General features: G+C 50.7%; 1 protein-coding gene and 1 long non-coding RNA gene across 2 annotated transcripts; one reads left to right on the forward strand and one right to left on the reverse strand.

Annotated features, from left to right (window-relative positions):
* Positions 1–2,996: 2,996 nt before the first annotated feature.
* On the forward strand, positions 2,997–12,347 carry DUSP26 (dual specificity phosphatase 26). The gene is made up of 4 exons (XM_025425652.3): positions 2,997–3,234; positions 5,193–5,488; positions 6,682–6,896; positions 7,435–12,347. Exons 2-4 carry the CDS (start codon positions 5,268–5,270, stop codon positions 7,632–7,634), a joined length of 636 nt encoding a protein of 211 aa, XP_025281437.3. The 5' UTR covers positions 2,997–3,234; positions 5,193–5,267; the 3' UTR covers positions 7,635–12,347.
* A 2,148-nt stretch (positions 12,348–14,495) lies between these two features.
* LOC125752619 (uncharacterized) lies at positions 14,496–20,241 on the reverse strand. Its single transcript, XR_007402578.1, has 3 exons — positions 17,166–20,241; positions 16,258–16,337; positions 14,496–16,129 (listed from the first exon to the last, which is right to left on the reverse strand). It is a non-coding gene; the product is annotated as an uncharacterized LOC125752619 (long non-coding RNA).

Here is a 20,241-nt window from a genome sequence, read left to right on the forward strand (position 1 = left end):
CCAGCTCCTCCCGCCTCCCGCCGCCCGCGCACCCTGGACCCTGCCACCGGCGAGCCACACCCCCAGGGGACAAGGACTCAAGGTCTGGGAATGCCTGCCGTCCTGGAATTTCTGCCCAAAGCCTGCCACACAGTAGGACTTGGTGCATTTTAACTATTGCTGTTCTTTATCTTCAGGTATGCCTACTTGGCACAGGCTTTGGTTTAAAAGAGTCCTGGTTTAAATCCATGCCCAAATCCCACTTATTAGCTACTTGGCTGCTGCAGAGTGGATTTACCACCACTCTACACCTGTTCCCTCAACTGTAAGATGGAATTAATACCTACCTTATGGGATTAAATTAGCTAATGTATGTAAAGCATTTAGCATAGTGCCCAGCCTGTGGTTAATGGTAGGGGTTAGGCTTACCATTTAACACATGGTTGTTGGTGTTTCTTGGGGTTTTTCTCCCCATTCTACTTCTTCTCCCTCTCTCTCTTATTTAAATATTTTGTGGGGAGAGAGGCATTTCTTTTGATACCACCTGGAAATCTATTCCTATTTTTTAGTAACCTCATTTTTTCAAGTCTTAGTTCATCCCAGTATAGTGAGTGTATCCATTCATGCCTTCTAGTATGGAGAGCAGAGATGTAAAGAAGTACAGAAAGAAGTGAAGTTAGGGATGTCTGGATGGCCAGCTGTTGAGCATCTGCCTTCAGCTCAGGGCATGATCCTAGGGTCCTGAGATTGAGTCCCACGGGGAGTCTGCTTCTCCCTCTACCTGTATCTCTGCCTCTCTCTCTCTCTCTCTCTCTCTCTCTATCTCTCATGAATAAATAAATAAATAATCTTTTAAAAAAAGAAATATAGCTCATGGTTCCTTTGATAGATATCTGTATCAACACAAATGAGGAAGAGACAATAGAAAGTAGATCGAGAAAGGTTTTATAAAGGAAGTGACTCTTCAGCTTCATCTTGCAATACAAACATCTGGAATCAGAGAGCCCTGTGTTTGGACCTGTGCTCTGCCATTGACTAGCTGTGGATAAATTAACTTATCTGGCCAAGCATCAGTCTCCTCATGGACTCAGTGAGGATAATAACACCCACCTAAAAGTTGCGTGGGATTAAATGAGTTGATAAATGTGAAAGCCCAAGGAATTGACAGTTAATAAATTATTAATACATGCTGCTTCTACTAGCTTCCAACCCTCTCCTGTCCTACCTTCTGCATTTCTTTCTCTCTATGAACCATTTCCTCTATCCTCCCTCCACCTCTCATCCTTAGTTTAGTTTGGTGTCACCTGGAAACATAATAAACCTCTTAGCCACAAAGAAAAATATAAAGCCACCTGAGTTGTGGTTTGTTCCTGGTAATAATGGTCCTCGTAAAGATAGTGATCCATGGACAACGTCTGTGATTACCCATAAACATCTGCCCGTGTCACCCATAGCATGCTTTAAAGCATATTTTTTCCAGATTTTTGAGAAAATGAAATGCAGGGTTGAAATGGAAGTCTTCCCAAAGATTAAGATCAAGCTCACCTGCAACATCTTCTTCTCACCCTACCAACCCTAAGGATCCTATTACTTAAAATGAGGTTAGTCTAATAATACGTGCTCTTTCACGATTTGACTTGTGGCCATTTTTTACTGACTTTTCTTGGAATGACAAATTTCAAATTTCAAATTTCCCCAGCCAGTCCTTTGTTTTCAGTGATGAGGATTTCATTTCTTCAAGTAAACCACCATGCCAAGAAGGCATGGAAAGGAATTGAGTTTGCTTCTCTGGAGAGGAAAAGGCTAGGAGGGAAATTACCCCTTGCCGGCAGCCTGTGATGGAAACTCCTCTTTAGCACAGAACTGACCTGAAGATTATGTCACTTTGGCCAGTAAGTACTTTCTTTAACCAGAGATCAAAGCCTCGCCTACTGCCCCTGCTGGGACCCTAGTCAATCCTGATTTCAGCTACGGTTGCTAAGGTCTTCTCATCTGAAACCAGGTCCAGCCTGACCTTGTCAACTTCCTGCCTCCCTGCCGCAGACAGCTCTCCTAGAGTCCACATCTGCCTGGTTTTCAACAGCATCATCTGATGAGGTTCATTCCCCAGGCCACGTTCCCCATCACAGGATGGACTAGAGACTGGGGACAGTAGTGCCACCCTTGCCTTGGGAGTGTTGACCATCCCGGAACTGACAAGGCGTGGAAAAGCAGGTAAACCTCAACATCACTAAAAGGCAACACAAGTGAAGAGGTAGGGACACGCGTTACGCATTCCTGCCAGAGTCAGGGGGGAAAGGTGCTCGCGAGGAGCCAAGCTGGTGCAACTGGCTTCTCTGTGGTGTGGGGTCACTGGTTTGTTTTTTGTTTTTTTAAGATTTTACTTACTCATTCATGAGACACACACACAGAGAGAGAGAGAGAGAGAGGCAGAGGCACAGGAGGAGGGAGAAGCAGGCTCCACGCAGGGAGCCCGACGTGGGACTCGATCCCGGGTCTCCAGGGTCAGGCCCGGGCCGAAGGCGGCGCTAAACCGCTGGGCCGCCCGGGCTGCCCGGGTCACTGGTTCGTAGCACTTAAGGACATGAACTTGGGGTCAAACTGCCAGGGCCTGGAACTGCGCGCCGCCCCTAACGAGCGAGCGGCCCGGGCAAATGACTTCTCCTTCGTCCCCGGGCCTCGGTCTCCTCCTGTCCTGCTACCTGTGTCGCAGACCTGCGGTGACGATGAACCGAGTTAAGCGAAGTGGAACACGTGGTGCTCCGCAAACCCTAATACGGGTGTGGCCCAGGGTCACTGAACGCGGAGTTCCTGGTCGTAAGAAGGGGCAGGCGGGTCGGCGCGGCCCGGGCACCTCCGGGCACCTCCGGGCACCTCCGGGCACCTCCCCGGCGCAGGACGCCCGGCCGTGGCGCGGCTCCGAGCTCAGCCGCCCGCCGGGCGTGCACGCGGGGCGGGGCGGGGCGGGGCGGGGCCGAGAACCGCCGCGCGCCGACCCCCGCCCCCCGCCCCGGCCGCCTGGGCCCGCTGCGCGCCGCGCCTCGCTGCCCCCGACACGCACACGCGCGGCCGTGAACCCCGCTTCGACGTGCGTGTCGTGGCTTAAAAATAGCGGCTAATCCGTCAGCCGGTGTCGCGGCGGCGGGCGGGGGCGGCGGCGGCGGCGGCGGCGGCGGGAGGAGAGTCATGGCCGCGGGGCCCGCGGCGCCTGCGATCGGCCTCCGGGACTGAGCCCCCGGCCGCGGCCGCGCCGAGGTACGGGGGCTGCGGGGGGCGCGGGGCGCTGGGGCCCGAGGCGCGCCGCCCCGGGGCGGGGGAGGGGCGGGGGAGGGGGAGGCCCCGGGGAGGGGGCCCCGCGGGGGGGGGGCGGGGCGCGGAGCTGAGCTCCCGGGGCTCCCCCGCACCCCCGCACCCCCCGCACCCTCAGCGCCGGCCGCGGCCACAGCCACGAACCTGTTACAGCCGCCCCGGGCGGGCCGGGGGGGAGGGGAGGGGAGGGGAGGGGAGGGGAGGGCGGCCCGGACGGCGAGGGGGGGGGGCGGCGTTGGGGAGCCCGACCGCGGCGGGTGGGACTGCAGGGGTGTACCCCGGGGACGGAGGGGGGCTGGCTCCTCCAGCCCCGGGGGACAGAGTCTCACCGAGCTCCTTCCCACACCTGGGTTCCTCCCCGCTCCCTTTCTACCGCTTGGCATCACACCGGCAGCAGAACCTATTTCGAGAAACCACTGTTGGGGAATAAAGTGATGATGGTGTCTTTAGGCCCCGAGGAACACAAGGCAGATGATGATGATGGTGGTGGCGGCGGCGATGGTGGCCATGGAGGCTGTAGTGCTCTGTGTCCGTGCCCCTCCTGCCCCAGCCTTTGCCAAGATCTCCCCGAACACCCTACGATCCAGGCTCCCCTTAGCAGGCCTGATCCTAACGCCCCTGCTCCCTGAGGCCTGTACAAGCACGGTCTCCCCTGGTCTGGGGAAAGGAGAGCCCGGACCCTGGCTCACAGCAGGGATGGGTGGCAGAGTGTGTGCAGGTCAAAGATGGCCTCTGGCTACTGGACTTTTGGTTGAGGCGCCTGGGGCAGAAGACCAGGAAGGGAGTGGAAGGGGAATCCTTGGGACCAGCCCATCCTGGTCGTGGGAGGGGGAGAGGGAAGGAGAGAGGGACTCTTGCCTGAAGGACCCAGGACAAGTCTCACAGGCTGGCACCTCCCAGCTGTGCAGCTCTGCCCAGGCTCCCACTATCAGAAGGGCCAGCTGTCCCCGGAGAGTCGGAGGCACACCCGCTACCCTCACCGCCAACCCCATGCCCTGCATAGGCTCACGGGACTCCAACAGTAAGACAGACGGCAATTTCAGCCTCTGAGCCTGACAGGACCCCTCATCCTTTCCTTTCCTTGGACCCCAGCCTCCGCCTCTCCCCCACACACCCAGACACATTAGTCCAGCCCTGCTTGACTCAGAAATCCTCACATTGGAGATGAGGTTTGATCAATAATTTCTGTGTGCTGATGAAAGGAGAGTGGTTTGGCTGTTGTGCATATAGATTGGCACCTTCTTCCTCTAGTGTGTGCATCCGGCAAGTATTTTTCAAAAACTTACGCTTCATCTTTATTGCTATTCCCCACTCACCTCAGCCCACAACATGCACTTCCCATAGTGGGCTCAACTCTAAGGCAGTGGTGGGGCAGGAATGGGTTAAAGCAGCCCATGTCTCTGTCGCTGAGGAGACAGGCTTGGCATATGTCATGGCCCCAGCTGCTGTCTTCTTGCTAATTCTCCCTGGATGGATCCAGAGCCACCCCCCATTCCCATCCCAGCTCCCTGGGCTCTCTGCCTGTAGCCCCAGACAGATGAGACCCAGATTCAGGCTGGCAAGAGTTCCCGCAATGGGCACTGCCACCCAAATATCAAATGTGTGTGTGTGTGTGTGTTGGGAGTGGGGGTGGAGTGGTGGAGCAGAAAGCCAGCAGCTGGGCAGCTCCTTCTCCCGTAAACAAGGACATGTGACTCCCACCTCCTTGCCTGGCTGAGCCAAAGAGCAGAGAGGAGCTGCTGCAGCTTGAAGGAAAGAGTAATTGTGGAGTCGCCCCCTGCTAGGGCCAGACTTAACCTTCCCTCCCTTGAGAAGCTTCTCCCCAGGGCCCAGCCCAGTTGGCAAGAAGGGAAGCAGCTGCTCAGGACCCACTCAGGTGTGTCTCCCTTCCATTCCTCCTCCAGCAACAGCTACCTGGAGACTAAGCCATCATCAGCGCAGCCACCCCTGCAGCTGGCACGGTTTCCAGCACCTCTACGATGTGCCCTGGTAACTGGCTCTGGGCCTCCATGACTTTTATGGCCCGCTTCTCCCGGAGCAGTTCAAGGTCTCCTGTTCGCACTAGAGGGGCCCTGGAAGAGATACCAGCTGTTCAACATCCCTTCCTCAATGTCTTTGAGTTGGAGAGGCTCCTCTACACAGGCAAGACAGCCTGTAACCATGCCGATGAGGTCTGGCCAGGCCTCTACCTCGGAGACCAGTATGTACCTGGCAGCGTGTGCGTCATGGCTGCGTGTGTGTGTGTGTGTGTGTGTGTGTATGTGTGTGTGTGTACACATGCAAGATGAAAGGAGAAGGGTGGCAGGCAGGCACTGAGTCGTGTTGTTGAATCCAGGTTGAGGATGGAGGGGCAGGGGTGCTTGGGCAGCGAGTGGAGGCTGCAGAGTTTGAGGGAGTTCGGGCGAGTTTGGGCAAGATTATCAATATACCCAACTCTGGACAGGAAGTCTCTGTTCAGGTAATAATGTCACTCACTTAGCAAAATTAATTATCGAGTGCCAGTGCCATGTGGCAGACATAATAGATGATGTCTCTGACCTTCCATCTCTTGTGCTGTGATGCTGAAAAAAGGCAGCCACTGGGAGCCAGGAAGTGGGTAGTAAGCCGAAAGGTTGACCAGGCAAAGCCACAGTGCGTGCAGAGGTTCTGCAGGATGGGGGCCATGGAGAGAAGAGCATCCAGAGAGGAGTTCTCTCACCTCTCTCTCTCTCAAGGGCTTTACAGTCTACAAGGAGTTTTTATTTTAGCTCTTAATCTTTACAACAGCCTTGTGAGGTAGGCCCCACTACCCCCAGGTTACAGATGGCAAAACTGAAGCGTGGAGAAGTTGTGACTGGCCCAAGGTCACACAGGTCATAAGTAGCAGGGCCAGGACTTGGAGGTTGAAGCTCAGGGCTCCTCGTACTTGAGGAGCTTGCACTGGACGGGGCGTTGGCCCCAAGGCAAGGCCAGGCTGCCTGAGAGGCGTCCGCGCCTAGGCCGATGGGCATGGGCCAGAGGAACACCTGAAGGTGACATCATGAAACAGGGTCAGTGTGAGCATGGGATGAACTGGGAGAATTGCCTCCTTCTGCAAAGCACAGGTCCGGTCAGTCCTTCCCACAGACCCAGTAAAATCCCGCTGCCTGGGAGGACTCTCAGTAGTTTATTATGGCTGTCGTCCACCCACCCCATTAGTCTTCTCTTCCTCAACCAGAACGTCCCCAGCACCCTCCACCCTCACTCACGGATGAGACTCCAGGTTGTTGCCCACCTTGGTTTCCCCTCTGGGTTGTCAGTAAGTGGAGGCATGGAGGCAATGACGCTAGCTAGGCGGCAGACGGGGTGGAGACCTGGGCCTCTGGCCCCAGAGCTTAGCTCCCCCACCCTCCCTCTGACCTCTCCTCGATGCAGGGACATAGCCAACAACCGCCGTGAGCTCCGCCGCCTGGGCATCACCCACGTCCTCAATGCCTCACACAGCAGGTGGCGGGGTACGCCCGAGGTCTACCAGGGGCTGGGCATCCGCTACCTGGGGGTCGAGGCCCACGACTCGCCAGCCTTTGACATGAGCATCCACTTCCAGACAGCTGCCGATTTCATCCACCGGGCGCTGAGCCAGCCAGGAGGTAGGAGGGGACAGCTAGGGGAAGAAGGTAGGGGGACAGGGATGACCGACATCGGGTTAGGGAAAAACCCGGGTGTTCAAGTATGGAGAGATTTGAATGACATGACACATGACAGGATGCTCAGGATATGAGAGTAAGGAAAGAAAAATACCCGCAACTATTTGTAAAAGGCAGTGCATGCATGAGAAGGAAAGGAAGTAATCCAAAGCGCTAACGGAACGGCAATGCTAAGGCACCTGGGAACTGTCATCGGACCCCCTCTCTGTGCTAGACTCAGTTTTACCTGAGTGACGAGTGTCGACCTGGACAGTGTCAACCCTTTGCAGGCTTCCGGACGCTGAGCCACTGCATGTTGTCCATCCTCTCCTGTCTAGGCCACCCGGGGTTCTGCATACTGCCCACCCCTAGGGGCACCCCAGCCTGTCTCCAGGCACACCTGCTCACGTGTCTTCCTCCTCACCTGGCCCCGTAGCCCTCTCCCTAGCTGCCTCCAACCCACAAAGCGTCCCACTGCTGCCTCACGTGTCTGTCCCCCCAGGGAAGATCCTGGTGCACTGCGCCGTGGGAGTGAGCCGATCCGCCACACTGGTCCTGGCCTACCTCATGCTCTACCACCACCTCACCCTCGTGGAGGCCATCAAGAAAGTCAAGGACCACCGAGGCATCATCCCCAACCGGGGCTTCCTGAGGCAGCTCCTGGCCCTGGACCGCAGGCTGCGGCAGGGTCTGGAGGCCTGAGGGCGGAGGAAGGCGCTCAGGCCAGGTGCACCTGTCCCTGGCTCCCGGCTGCAGAGAGGAGGCCCAGGGATCCCATCCTCTCCTGTGGGCAGGGGAGCAAGAGGGCTGCGGCTCCCACCGCTGTTGCTGTTGGTCGGGAGGGGATGGGGAGTGAGGTTGGGCGGTGTGCTGGGCACCCAGGGAGGAGCTGACCGGGAAAGGAAGCTGCCAAGCTGTAGGTAGATTCAGACACCCTGGGCTCCAGCCAGGCTGCTCCCGTGACCCAGAGCCCCCTCCCCCGCCCATTGTGCCCAAGTGTTCCCCTCGCTCACTTATCAAAACAAAAACGCCATCTCTGTCCTGTGCCTGTGCGGAGAGTCAGGGATGCTGCAAGCACGAACGTGATGGTGGAGATATGTGTGTCGATGGTGGCGGAGAGACAGACGGTAAAGAGAGAGTGTGAAAAGCTGTGAAACCAGAGGGAGACACTCACCCAGACTTGTTACTCCAAGCGCAGGAAGAGGAGGTGTGGGAGGATTGGCGCTGTGCCCGCGGGCGCTGGTCGCGGCCAGAAGCTGCAGAGGTGCAGGCCTGGGAGTCTAGATGCTCGCTGGCTTCCTGGCTGCAGGTGTCTTGGGGGGAAATAAAGATGCTGGACAAGACAAGATCCTGGTGAAGTCGTTGACAGCTTGTAGGGCCTTCCCCACCTGCCTCCTGGAAACCCCCGGCTTTCTGGGGGCTTTTCAGCAACAGTTCCTGACTCCCTCCTAGTGGTCCTAAACCCCCAGTAGTTGTCAGGGGGCCGGCGCTGCTTTCTCTCAAGTTCACTTTCACTCCTGGCCACAAGCGCAGTCTTGGTGTGTTATTTCCCGCTGTGTCCACGCGGGGGAAGCAGAGGACCAGAGACACCAGGCATGCAGCCGCTTCGTGGAGCTGCTGGGAAGGCACAGCCTCCATCTGCCAAGCTTAAAATAGATCTCTGTTCCCAAGCTCAGGTGTGGAAGAAAGACAGCTTTATTTTCAAGAAATTTGCCAACTTCTATGTCAAGTCCCCATCATGATGGGCTAGCCGAATATTAATCTTAAATCAACCCCAGCCCTAAATCCTATATTCAGGGGTCTGGACTTTGCCTGGTACCCAGAAGTTGGAGGAGAAAGAAAGAGAGGTGATGTAATTGCTTCCTCTTGTAATCTTTCCAGGTTTGCCTCATGAGAATGTAATGCAGTCTCCTTAGTCAACTTAGTGAAAATTTAGACTCACTAACCAGAGAGAACCATCTTGGTTTTTCTGTTATCCCAGCTGGGAAGTGCCAGCCACCACATCCCTCCTTTAAAAAAAAAAAAAAGAAAGAAAGAAAGAAAGAAAAGAAAAAGAAAAAGACATGTTCCTAGAATGGAAAATCTGCATGACTAGGAGTAGGGGACAGAAGAGAATGTGGAAACTACAGGGAAAAGAAGTCATTTAATATACCTAAAGAGTGTATCTTACCCCAAAGTATAGAAACTCAGAATCTCAAAGCTGGAAGGTGCCTTCCTAGATGATCCATTTCCACCCTCCAACAAGGCATAAATAAATCAGCTTTTTAAAATACCTTTGATGCTGTTCATCAAGCACCTCCTTGGACACCGTTGATGGTAAGGAACCAGTACATAACTTCCATACTATTTTACCAGCTCTGAATATGAGAAAGCTCTAATACCACGCATGCATCATGCAGTCTGGTTACAGTAGTAGCGACATGAGGCCAAAAGATGCGCCAGCCTGGGCTCCCTGGCTATTAGGGCCTTCGGGTAAGTCACTTGGCAAACCCTTCTCCACCTGTCAGGTGCGATAGTCCTGTCTGCTTCCCCAGTGTTACACTGGGCATTTAATCAGATATGCAAGTATGAGGCTCAGAGCACAGGCAGTATTTAGTAAGTGTTCTTTCTCTTGCTCCATGCCTCCCCTGGTTTGAAGCCAGCTTCTCCTGGCTCTCTGTGTCCTCTTACTTTCCGCCTAGCAGCTCTGCTTGTCTCCAAGAGTCTGAGTTTGTCATGTTTCAAGTTTCCCCCTCAGCCTTGCCAATAGAGGCGTCTCTTTCTGTTTGTGGCAACCAGCACTAGTCTCGGTGCTTCAAGCTAGACCGGCAAAATCTAGTACCCAGGACCTTAAGTTTCTATTACCATTGAGGGTCAAATTTATCTAAGGGGTAGAATGAGGCCGTCATTAGAAATGTGGATTCTAATTAAAATGCATCAATTCCCTATCAGAACCATGGGCAGGAGGATTTAAGAATAAGATCAAATAACCCAGAAGTAACTCAGGCTTTAGACAAACAGACCCTAAGCATGATCTGACCAGTACAGAGTACCCCGTGGACCTGGCACCACCTTTGTTCCAGTCCAGTACATATATCTGTCACTATTGATGTAACCTGCAGCATCTTCTAACTTCTAGTTGAGAAGTAAAGCGACTAAAGTATATTTGGCCAAAGATTATCTTCACAGAGCAGGTGAGTGTGAGCCCCACGTTGGGTGGAGATATTGCTTAAATAAATTAAAATACAGCTGTATGAATGCAGGCTGAATGTGCCTCAAGTAAATCCCCTAAAACTGTTTCAAGCTGAGTCACTTGAGAATTTATTTCTAACTTCTAGTCAGGAAGTATAGCGACTAAAGTATATTTGGTCAAAGATTATCCTCTCAGAGCAGGTTACATATTTGTACTATTTAACAAAGCCATGTGATGGCTGTGCTGAGGCAGTCTTTTGCCTCTATAGATATTAAGATATCAACCCATTTAATCCTCATGAAAACCCTGTGAAAGTTGTCATTGGCATCTCTTGACAGGGAAGCTGAGGCGAAAGAACTTTCCCCAGGACACAGAGGTGGCCAGTGGAAGGATTCAGACCCGGTGCTCTGGCTTCAGAGCCTGAGTAGAATCACCCTGCTGCTATGCCTTTCGTCCCTAACTCCACCATTTCACATTATAAGTGTGCCTGTGTGTGTGTGTGTGTGTGTGTTCCAGGGAGAGATGAGGGGGTGCCTCACAACCTGGTCATTACACAGATAGAATCAGTGCTGTCCTCCCAAGGGGCTGGGGGTGACAGCTGTCACAGGCTGGTCTTCCTCCCATCTGCCAAAACCAATGTTCAAAGTCCAGTCTCTCTCTTCCTCTTCTTGGGGGCAGTTGACCGCTTGAACCTAAGCAAAGGACAGGAATAAATGAGCTCTTGTCAGATGCAGCCTGTGCTTTCAGCCGGCTGGGCCCGGCCCCTCGGGGGCTGTGGCCCACGTCAGTCTTGTCATTCTGTCCTGCTCCTGCCCCTGCCGCCTCCAGCCCTGGCCTGGGTGATGTTGACTCAAACCTTTGTGGCAAGACGGGGAGCTTTTGCTGCCTCTGGGGAGAGGGAGGAATGTTTGTCCGGTCCTCACCCTGTAACTAATCCCAGCTGAGAAGCTCCACAGGGAGAGGCGCTAAGGGAGAACGGCCGCTTCTGAGCCACAAGGCAGCAGATGGAAGGAACCAGAGAGGCAGCTGGGCTTTAACATTGGCTGGAGAGGGCCAGGCCTGGCTGTACAGAACGGCCCTGCTGGAATAATGGCTTGGAGAGAGGACAGCTTACGGGGACAGTGAGACTGGTTATAAAGAAAGCTAGGGGTACCTGGGTGGCTCCATGGTTGAGCATCTGCCTTTGGCTCAAGGTATGATCCTGGGGTCCTGGGATCGAGTCCCACATCAGGCTCCATGCATGGAGCCTGCTTCTCCCTCTGCCTGTGTCTCTGCCTCTCTCTGTGTGTCTCTCATGAATAAATAAATAAAATCTTGAAAGAAAGAAAGAAAGAAAGAAAGAAAGAAAGAAAGAAAGAAAGAAAGAAAGAAAGAAAAGAAAAAAAGAAAAAAGAAAAGAAGAGAAAGAAAGAAAATATTATCCCAAACTCCTAGTTACCAGAGGGGAGGGAGGTGGCGGGATGAGTGAAATAGGTGAAGGAGACTAAGAATGCACTTGTCCTGATGTATAGAATCGTTGGATCACTCTATTGTACACCTGCAACTAATATAACACTGTATGTGGAATTGACATTTAAAAAAATAATAAAGAAAACAAGAAAGAAACAGAAAAGAAAGTTCCTGTTTATCTTAGCTTTCTCTCCCCTGAGCTTTTTTCTTTTTGAAGAAGGAGCCAATGATCCAAAAGTTTAGGGAAGAGTCCTGTTCATACCCTAATCCCTGGCGCCTGGGAAAATGTTATGTCATGTAGCAAAAGGGATTTTGCAGAGGTGATGAAACTACAACTTTGTAGGGTGCCTGGCTGGCTCTATTGGCGGAGCATGCAACTCTTGATCTTGGGCTCAGGAGTTTGAGCCCCACGTCGGGTGGAGGCATTGCTTAGATAAATTTAAAAAAAACAAAACAAAACCCATTTTAAAGTTTGTACTTGCATGGGGAAATAACACTGGATTCTCTGGTGGGCCCAATTACATGAACCCTGAAAAGCAGAGAAACTTTTCCCACTATGATGAGAGATTTGATGTGAGGGCTGAGCCCCCATGGTTGGCTTAGAAGACAGGGAAGGGGGCCATGAACGAGGAAAGCAATGCCGGTGGCTTCTAGAAGCAGGGAAGAAGCAAGAAAATGAATTATCCCCTCTTCCTCCAGCCCTGCTGACAGGGCTTGATTTTGGCCCCGTGAGGCCCGTGTCAGACTTCTGATCTACAACCTGTAAGATAAATAAATTCACAGTGTTTAAGCCATTCAGTTTGTGTTGATTTGTTACGACTGCAATGGGAAACGAGTACAAGCCCCTGGACGCTCCGTAAAGACCTTTCCCTGTGTACATCTAGCCACTGGTTTAGAATGCTGAGACTAATCTCCAACAGGGTTGTTTTTGTTTTTTGGGTTTTTTTTGTTTTTTGTTTTTCACTGGGAGCTGGTGACACGCTGCAGAGGGAGAAAGACTCACTCGGGAAGGGCTGTCGTCGAGGGCCAGCAAAGCAGAGGGTGTTCCGTGTTGTACGCAGCGTGTCAATGCCTGGGAAATGTTCCACAAAATTTTAATTTCTAGTTTCTCTTACAAAGTTGAAAGGGACAGTGAGGCTACGTCTCCACATGACAGTGGAGATGAGGTACCGCCTGCTGTCCAGCCCATCATTACCCGTCACCGTGTAGGTTCTTACACGGGGCCTGCTTCACTCCGTAAGATCATCTGCCAACAGCCCCTGTGGTAAAACCAACCCCACGGTGGCCTAACATCTCACCCAGAAATATAAGATGTTCCTTATCCTAAGAAGCCCAGAGGGGTCCACGTGCCTCATTTTTTCCCCAACCCCCACCTCAACCCCAGCCGTTCTTGGAATGTTCTGTTCGTGGGCAGTGGTCACTGGCCTTGGACATGGCCTGCGATTGTTCCCTTGATTTGGCGGATGCTTAAGCCCCTCTGCCCGATTCTCGTTTAGCATCAAGAGGAGGTGGCGAGCACAGCCAGTCTCTCAGGAAGGAATTTTGGAAGCCCGTGGAAACAAGTGGAGAGTGACCTCAGCAAGCAGGGAGAGGCTTTCCCTGAAGCAGTTGGTATTTTGGAGAATAGTGAGATTAATTTGGGGAGGGTCCAATCAGAGGGGAGAGGGCTCTCCCTGCTGGTCTCGGGAACTGGATCAGGGCTGGGCAAGTCCACACCCACCACTTATAACCTTGACAGAACCTGGGCTCCCAGTCGAGGCCATGGCAGCCCAGAAGAGGACAAGGCCAGAGGGGTAGTAGAAATATTAACCCGGGAGGAAGACAGAGTCCGCTTCAACAATCTCCACATCCCCACCTGTGGGACCAAACACAAGGCTACGCTGTCCTGGCAACTTAGAACACTCCTTCCTAGCTCTGAGGCACGTTGGCCCCTGGCCCTGGGATGGGAGGACCCGCGTTTGCATTAGGAGAAAGGAGAGAGATGTCATAAAGTCAGGAAAGGAGTCAAAGAAGTGAGGAGAGGCCAGATGCCCAGAGCAAAGGCTCTTTTAGTGTCCTCTGCCAACAAATGCAGGTACAGCTAACTCCCAGCTGCCAAGCAAGACAAGGCTGTGATCCAGCCCAGCTCAGGACACACAGGTGAATGATCACAACCTCAAAAATACCAGAACTGGAAGGAATCCAGGAGCACTTCTCACTCGGTGATTTTCTGACTGTGCCTCACACAGTCCTCGGATTTCAAATAGCTTTTCACAGGGCCACCCATGTGGCGCAATTAAGTACAGGGAGAGACACCCCTTGGTGATTCAAACAGAGCGGATCTGTTTTTATTTCTTTTATGCATGCAGCTTTTGTTTTAAAATATTGTTTCATAGAAAGATTCTGCTGGGGCACCTGGGTGGCTCAGTCTGTTAGGTGTGGCCTGAGTCTGACCTTTGGCTTAAATAACGATCCAAGGGTCTTGGGATGAAGCCTCATGTGCTCAGGCTCCCTGCTTGGTGGGGAGTCTGCTTCTCCCTCTCCCCTGTTTGTGCTCCCTCCCTCTCCAATAAATAAATAAAATCTGTAAGCATAATAAAATAAAAAGATTCTGCTCAAAAAAACAAAAAGTTTTGGAATCTACCAATCTTGTCTGATTCTTCGCCTCTTAAATGAGAAGGAGAGGAAACTAACAGGAAGTTTCAGGGAAGGGACCAACACCAGGACTGGGGGGGGGCGAGGGCGGGGAACGCTCATCATCCACTAGATTCCATTCCATTCTACACTTCTTCCTGTTACTAATAGAACCACCCTGAGCTTCAACAGGACTCATGACCATCCACCTGGAGACTCCATTTCCCAGCCTCCTTTGCAGGTAGGTAGAACCATGAGACTAAGTTCTCACCAATGGAACAAGAGTAATGTTCTATTTTTTACACAGAAGATACTGTCCCCCCCCCCCCCCAACTCTTTCATACGCTCCCTTGGGGTTGAAACATAAATATGTAACTAGAAAGCCAGCTTCTGATATCAGGATGAAAAGGAACACATCTCAGGATGAAGCCAAGTAGCAAGAGAGAAGAACCCGGGTCTCCAGATGACTTTGGGAAGCAGTGCTTCCTCCATGCCTTCCACCTCCTTTTCTTGGAATATTTACAAGACAGAAATAAACTAGATTTTTTTTGAGCCTCTGCATTTTTATGTCTCTTTGGTACAATAGCTGTATTATTTAACTATTGCTAAACAGCACATTACCCCAAAACTCAGTGGCTTAAAACAACAAAAATTTATTGTCTCATAGTTTCTGTGGGTCAGGAATTCGATGTGAATTAACTGTGTGGTTTTTTGTCTCAGGATTTCTCGTGTGGTTGCAGCCAGGGTGTTGGCAGGCGCTGCAGTCATCTGAGGTTTGACCAAAGCAAAAGTATCTCCTTCCAGCTCATTCACATGGCTGTTAACAGAGACCTCCAGAGACCTCCCTGCTAACAGAGACCTTCCTCACCACATGGCTTTTCCGTAGCTGTGTGCCTCTGAAGGAAACTGCTGTGCATTTTTATGACCCAGTGTCCAAGGTCAAGAATTATCACCTCTGCTTCATTCTACTTGTTAGAAGGTCCACAAGCCCAGTGCAATCTCCAGGGAATAGGAACCAGGCTCCACCTCTTCAGGAGAGGAGTCTCAATTTGTAGACATGTTTTCAAAACCACCCCAGTAATCCAGCCCACATCCTAATTAATACACTAGATATACTGGCCCTTTGGTCTAGTGCTGCTTCTGAGCCATGATACTTCATGATGCAGTTTGACGATAATACGAATGAACATTCACTGGGGGCTTTTATTTTATTTTATTTTTTTTTTTTTTGCTTGCCTGTCACATGCCAAGCATCTATCACATAGTATTCCTCATATGATCCTCTGTGGTAGATTCTACAACTTGCCCTAATTCTCCAGGTAAGGACATGGACATTTAGCAGTCAATACCAGGCCAGGTTCCAGAGCCTTCACTCTTAACCATTGTACCAGTGTTGAGGAAAGGGCATGTTTGGTGGAGAGAGACGTGAATTTGGTTGGAAATCTGTTATTAACATTTAAGAGTTCTGTGATTTTTCCTAAGACTTAACCTTCTTGGGCTTCCATTTTGTCCCATAGGCAAGTAGGAAACAATCGTATGTGGAGGTGAAGAATACAGGAAAATACAAGAAGCAATGGGCACAGAACTTGGCATCTAGTGGGTGGTCAGTCAGAGGTGTCACTCTTCTCCCAACTACTTTATTATCTCATCTCCACTCATGCAGGAGATGGTTCAGTTGTGGCCTAGAGCACTGGCTTCATTCCAGAAATCCAGAGACACAGCAGGATTATGTATAATTCCTGGGAAAAACAGGACCCTAAACTCACTAGCTTCTGTTTCCTTCCAGCCTCCTTTGATACTTAAGAACATCAGAGGGGATGGCTCATGTGGTTAAGTGTCTGACTCTTGATTTTGGCTTAGGTAGTGATCTCAGGGTCTTGAGATCGAGCCCCATGACAGGCTCCACGCTGAGAATTTCTGCTTGAGATTTTCTCTCTTCCTCTCCTTCTGCCCCTCCCCAAATCTAATAAAAAGAGAGAGAGAGAGAATCAAGGAATGTTTACAAGATACTTAAGAATGAAACCCTGGCATCATCCCAGAATGGACCCAGCCTATGGAGAGAGAAAAGAAGATTTGCCTCTTCAGTCATACCAATGGATTTTTCTCCTATTGGATTTCCCATCTGAGTCAGAAGCTGAGGGATGAGGTGAGGAAATTGCTGCTTCACTTTCCTGGGGAACCAAGGAAATTATGAATACATTTCATCAAGAGTCGTATCAATCTCTGAAGAGCATCCTGGTACTGAGACATCTAGCGTATCTAGACAGAGGAAGGCCAGCTCTTTTAAGAACAGAATGAGTGAAGGACCTCATTTGCCCAAACAATGAACATCTCTCAACTCCTTCAAAGAATCACATGATCCTCCATGCAAACTTCTCTTAAGAAATAAAACATTTTGGAAAAATGTTGTGACAATTTAATTTTGACGTATGGTATATTTAGTTGGGCTTAATTATCAGGTTTTTTTAAAGGATTTTATTTTTATTTATTTATTTGAGAGAGAGCTGGGGGAGGGGTAGAGGAAGAGGCAGAGAATGCCAAGCAGACTTCTCACTGAGCTTGGAGCCCAATGTGGGGTTTGATCTCCCCCCTTCTCATGATCCTTAACCTGAGCCAAAATCACGAGTCAGACACCCAACTGACTGAGCCACCCAGGTGCCCTTTCACAATCACTTTCTAATTATCACCATGGTTAGCATTCTCTTCCATATCTTAGGGCTGGACTTGGAGGATCATAGGAGACTTGGGCAGTCCAGTGGCTCAGCAGGTTAGCGCCGCCTTCAGCCCAGGGCATGATCCTGGAGACCCAGGATTGACTCCCACGTCGGGCTCCCTACAGGGAGCCCACTCCTCCCTCTGCCTGTGTCTTAGCCTCTCTCTCTCTCTCTCTCTCTCCCTCTCTCTCTCTCTCTCTCTCTCTGTGTGTGTGTGTGTGTCTCATGAATAAATAAATAAAATCTAAAAAAAAAAAAAAAAGAAGAAGAAGAAGACAGACTTACCGATGGTAAAATGGGATCATCAATTCTCCTGGTCCCATGCTCCTCCACAGATTTACCTGTCTCTCCAGAAAGTGGTTCTCTAGTGCTTGCAAGGGCCTTAAAATGAGGAGGGCCCTGGGGTGTCTAAGAGAATGTTAGGGTAGGGTTGTACTAATGAAGAGAACCCCTGACTCCTTAGAAGTTTTCCTGGAGTCTTGGTATTACCTTTCCCTCTTTCTATGGAAGATTTAGAAACACAATTCTACTTCAGATTTCTCAAGTAACTTTGAATATATAATCCATCATCTTTATGGTTCTGTCTTCCTGACTCACAAGAGGCTGGGGCTCTGAATTATCATCTGGATGAGGGAGCGGGGGTAAGTTACCTAAATTGTATTGACGCAATGTGGGAAATCAGCTTGTCTTTGGTAAGATCTTTGGTCTAGGAAATGCTGAGAGACCCTACCAATCTTTTCAAGGATACACAAGACCAAAGCCCTTGGGCCTGCGTCTCCTCCAATCTAAGCCATCATCTGAGGCCCACCACTGTGCCTCTGAATGGCCAGGAAGGATGAGGCTGAGGGACTGAGAAGGGAGGATTGGGCTTGCCAAATTACAGTCCTTTAAAGTGCCTGAGGAGAGCTTACAGATGTTTAAAATATCAGGCTTAGGAAATAAATTGTTATAGAACATTCTGTCTGATGACCGAATTCATGGTCCTTGTAGGTGTGACTGGAGATGTTCACTCTCCTGATTGACCAGCTCTATTCCCATGAGAACTCCTGCTGTTCCTACCCTCAAGGTATCTTCCCACCTTGGGGCTCTCTTTAGTTTAAGGAAGATGGAAGAGAGGAAGGATTTCTCACTTCTGTCAATTTTTCCTTCAAAGTTGGAAATTTTGTGCCCTTAGAGGCACCTAGCGCCCAGCAGGAACTTAATGCAATCAGGCTCACCTACCAACACCTTTCCCTTGAGTCAATGTATAGAAAGCATTATTGCATAATAATTATACCCATGTTTAAATCCTCAACACTGGGATCCCTGGGTGGCGCAGTGGTTTGGCGCCTGCCTTTGGCCCAGGGCGCGATCCTGGAGACCTGGGATCGAATCCCACATCGGGCTCCCGGTGCATGGAGCCTGCTTCTCCCTCTGCCTATGTCTCTGCCTCTGTGTGTGTGTGTGACTATCATAAATAAATAAAAATTAAAAAAAAATAAATCCTCAACACTGTTTCTAGAACGCGGTTTAAGAAATGTATGGTAATTTATACACATGCACACACATACATCTATTCTTAAAAAATTAGTTATTGAACCAGACACTTAGAACCACAAAAGCGGCTCGTGTCCTTAAAAAATTTCTTCTAAGGAAGGCTCATGAAAGGTTCAAACTTAGGAAATCATGGAATTATCCTTATAATCTCACGATATACTACAAAGTACACGAAGTGTTGAAAGAGATGCAGAGATGGGGATGATGACAATGGTGAGCCACAGAAGAAGTGTATTGTGAGCTGAATCTTGCCAAGTTGTGTCAGTTACAGAAAGGAAAGGCACTTAAACATAAGTCATACTGTGTACAAAATCACAGTCAAGAAAGAATATCTATCCTGTGTTCAAGGGATGTCAACAACAAAAGCTTTGGAGCTAACCAGGAATATGTGAGGAAGAAGAGTGTATCTGGCACTAGGAAAACAGGCAAAGGCCACACTGAAACAGTCTGCTATAATTTGACTTTATCCAGTAAATAACAGGGACCAATAAAGCGAGATAAGTAAGCGATCAGATTTATGTTTCAGTAATGTAAAATGCTGGCCCAGCAGAGAGGCTGGATTTTGAGTAAGATCAGAGCATTCTTTCTCTTAGCATAATTGCAAGGGAATTTGGCAGCGGAGGGGTGGGGGAAGGTGGAGACAAGGCATTCTGGGGCCCACCCTTTAACTACTGAATCAGAATCTCTGAGCTGGAGGCCTGGGAGTCTGCATATGTAACATCTCTAATAGAAGTGATTCACGTGGGCTCTAAGTCTGAGGCCTACACTAGGGTCAGGCCGGTTGGTTAGGAAGCTTTTGCGATTGCCCAATAAGAGGTGTAATGAGCCGGATCTGTCCATGATTCAGATCCTCAAGGCCAGCTCATAGAGAAAAGCAATTGTTTTAAGACAATTATGTAATTAAGTGCTAAACTAGTCGTTGCCTACCGCGACGTGATCTGAGCCAAGTTATTTAATACCTTACGCACCATGCTTTTAAATAACAAAGCGCTCATATGCATAATCGTGTTTGAGTGTCACAAATTCCCAAGAGTTAGGGAAAGTGTTTACCACTTTCAATTAACAGATTAAGCTTAACTGGAAGATGAGATTGAGTCATTTTTATCTGTTTGCTTCCTTGTTTACTGTCTGTCTCCTCAGGCACTGAAAATCGCAGGACAGTAGAACCCCGCTGACTCCCACGACCTTGATGGGTCTCTGGTGCCACAGCGCTCGGTACAAAAATAGGCGCACGGCCAATACACTCTGAGTAAATGAGAGACAAAAAAGACAAGACGAGACGGACGAGCGATGCAACATCAGATAAAAGGAAAGTGTTTTGGACGGGGGGTTAGATTCAGCCTTTCTCCCCACTGCCACTTATTTCAACACCTCTGTGGTGCTGGTGGCCGAAGCCACTGCCCTTGGGGTATTATTGCCAATGTCGACTTCTGGGTTTGTTTCTGCTGCTCAGGAGGGCGGCGCCCTGCGAAGTCTACCTTAAACTTAACCTTCGGGCCTTGGTTCCTTGTTTGTTCCACGGGGCTCTGACCAGAACATGAAAGGAGCTCCTTCCAGATCTCTCGCCGTCTTCACCCTCCTGCTCCAGCTCCCCCTTTTCGCAGCGAGCAAAGGGACGTGCGAGGCGCCTCCCGGGACCGAGTCCTGGCGCACGGAGCAGGGACCTAACCTAACTCCTCCCGCACCGGCCTCTCCGAGAGCTGCGGGAAGGCTCAGCAGTGCCCGCCCCGGAGGCGGGAAACAGCGTGGCTCTCACCGTGCGGTGCCCCAGGCCCTCGGCGGGGCTCAGGTTCGCGAGGGCCGGGAGGCCGAGCGGGAGGCGCGG

This window comes from Canis lupus, chromosome 16 (genome assembly GCF_003254725.2).
Source record: "Canis lupus dingo isolate Sandy chromosome 16, ASM325472v2, whole genome shotgun sequence".
In the NCBI taxonomy this organism is placed as follows: Eukaryota; Metazoa; Chordata; class Mammalia; order Carnivora; family Canidae; genus Canis; species Canis lupus.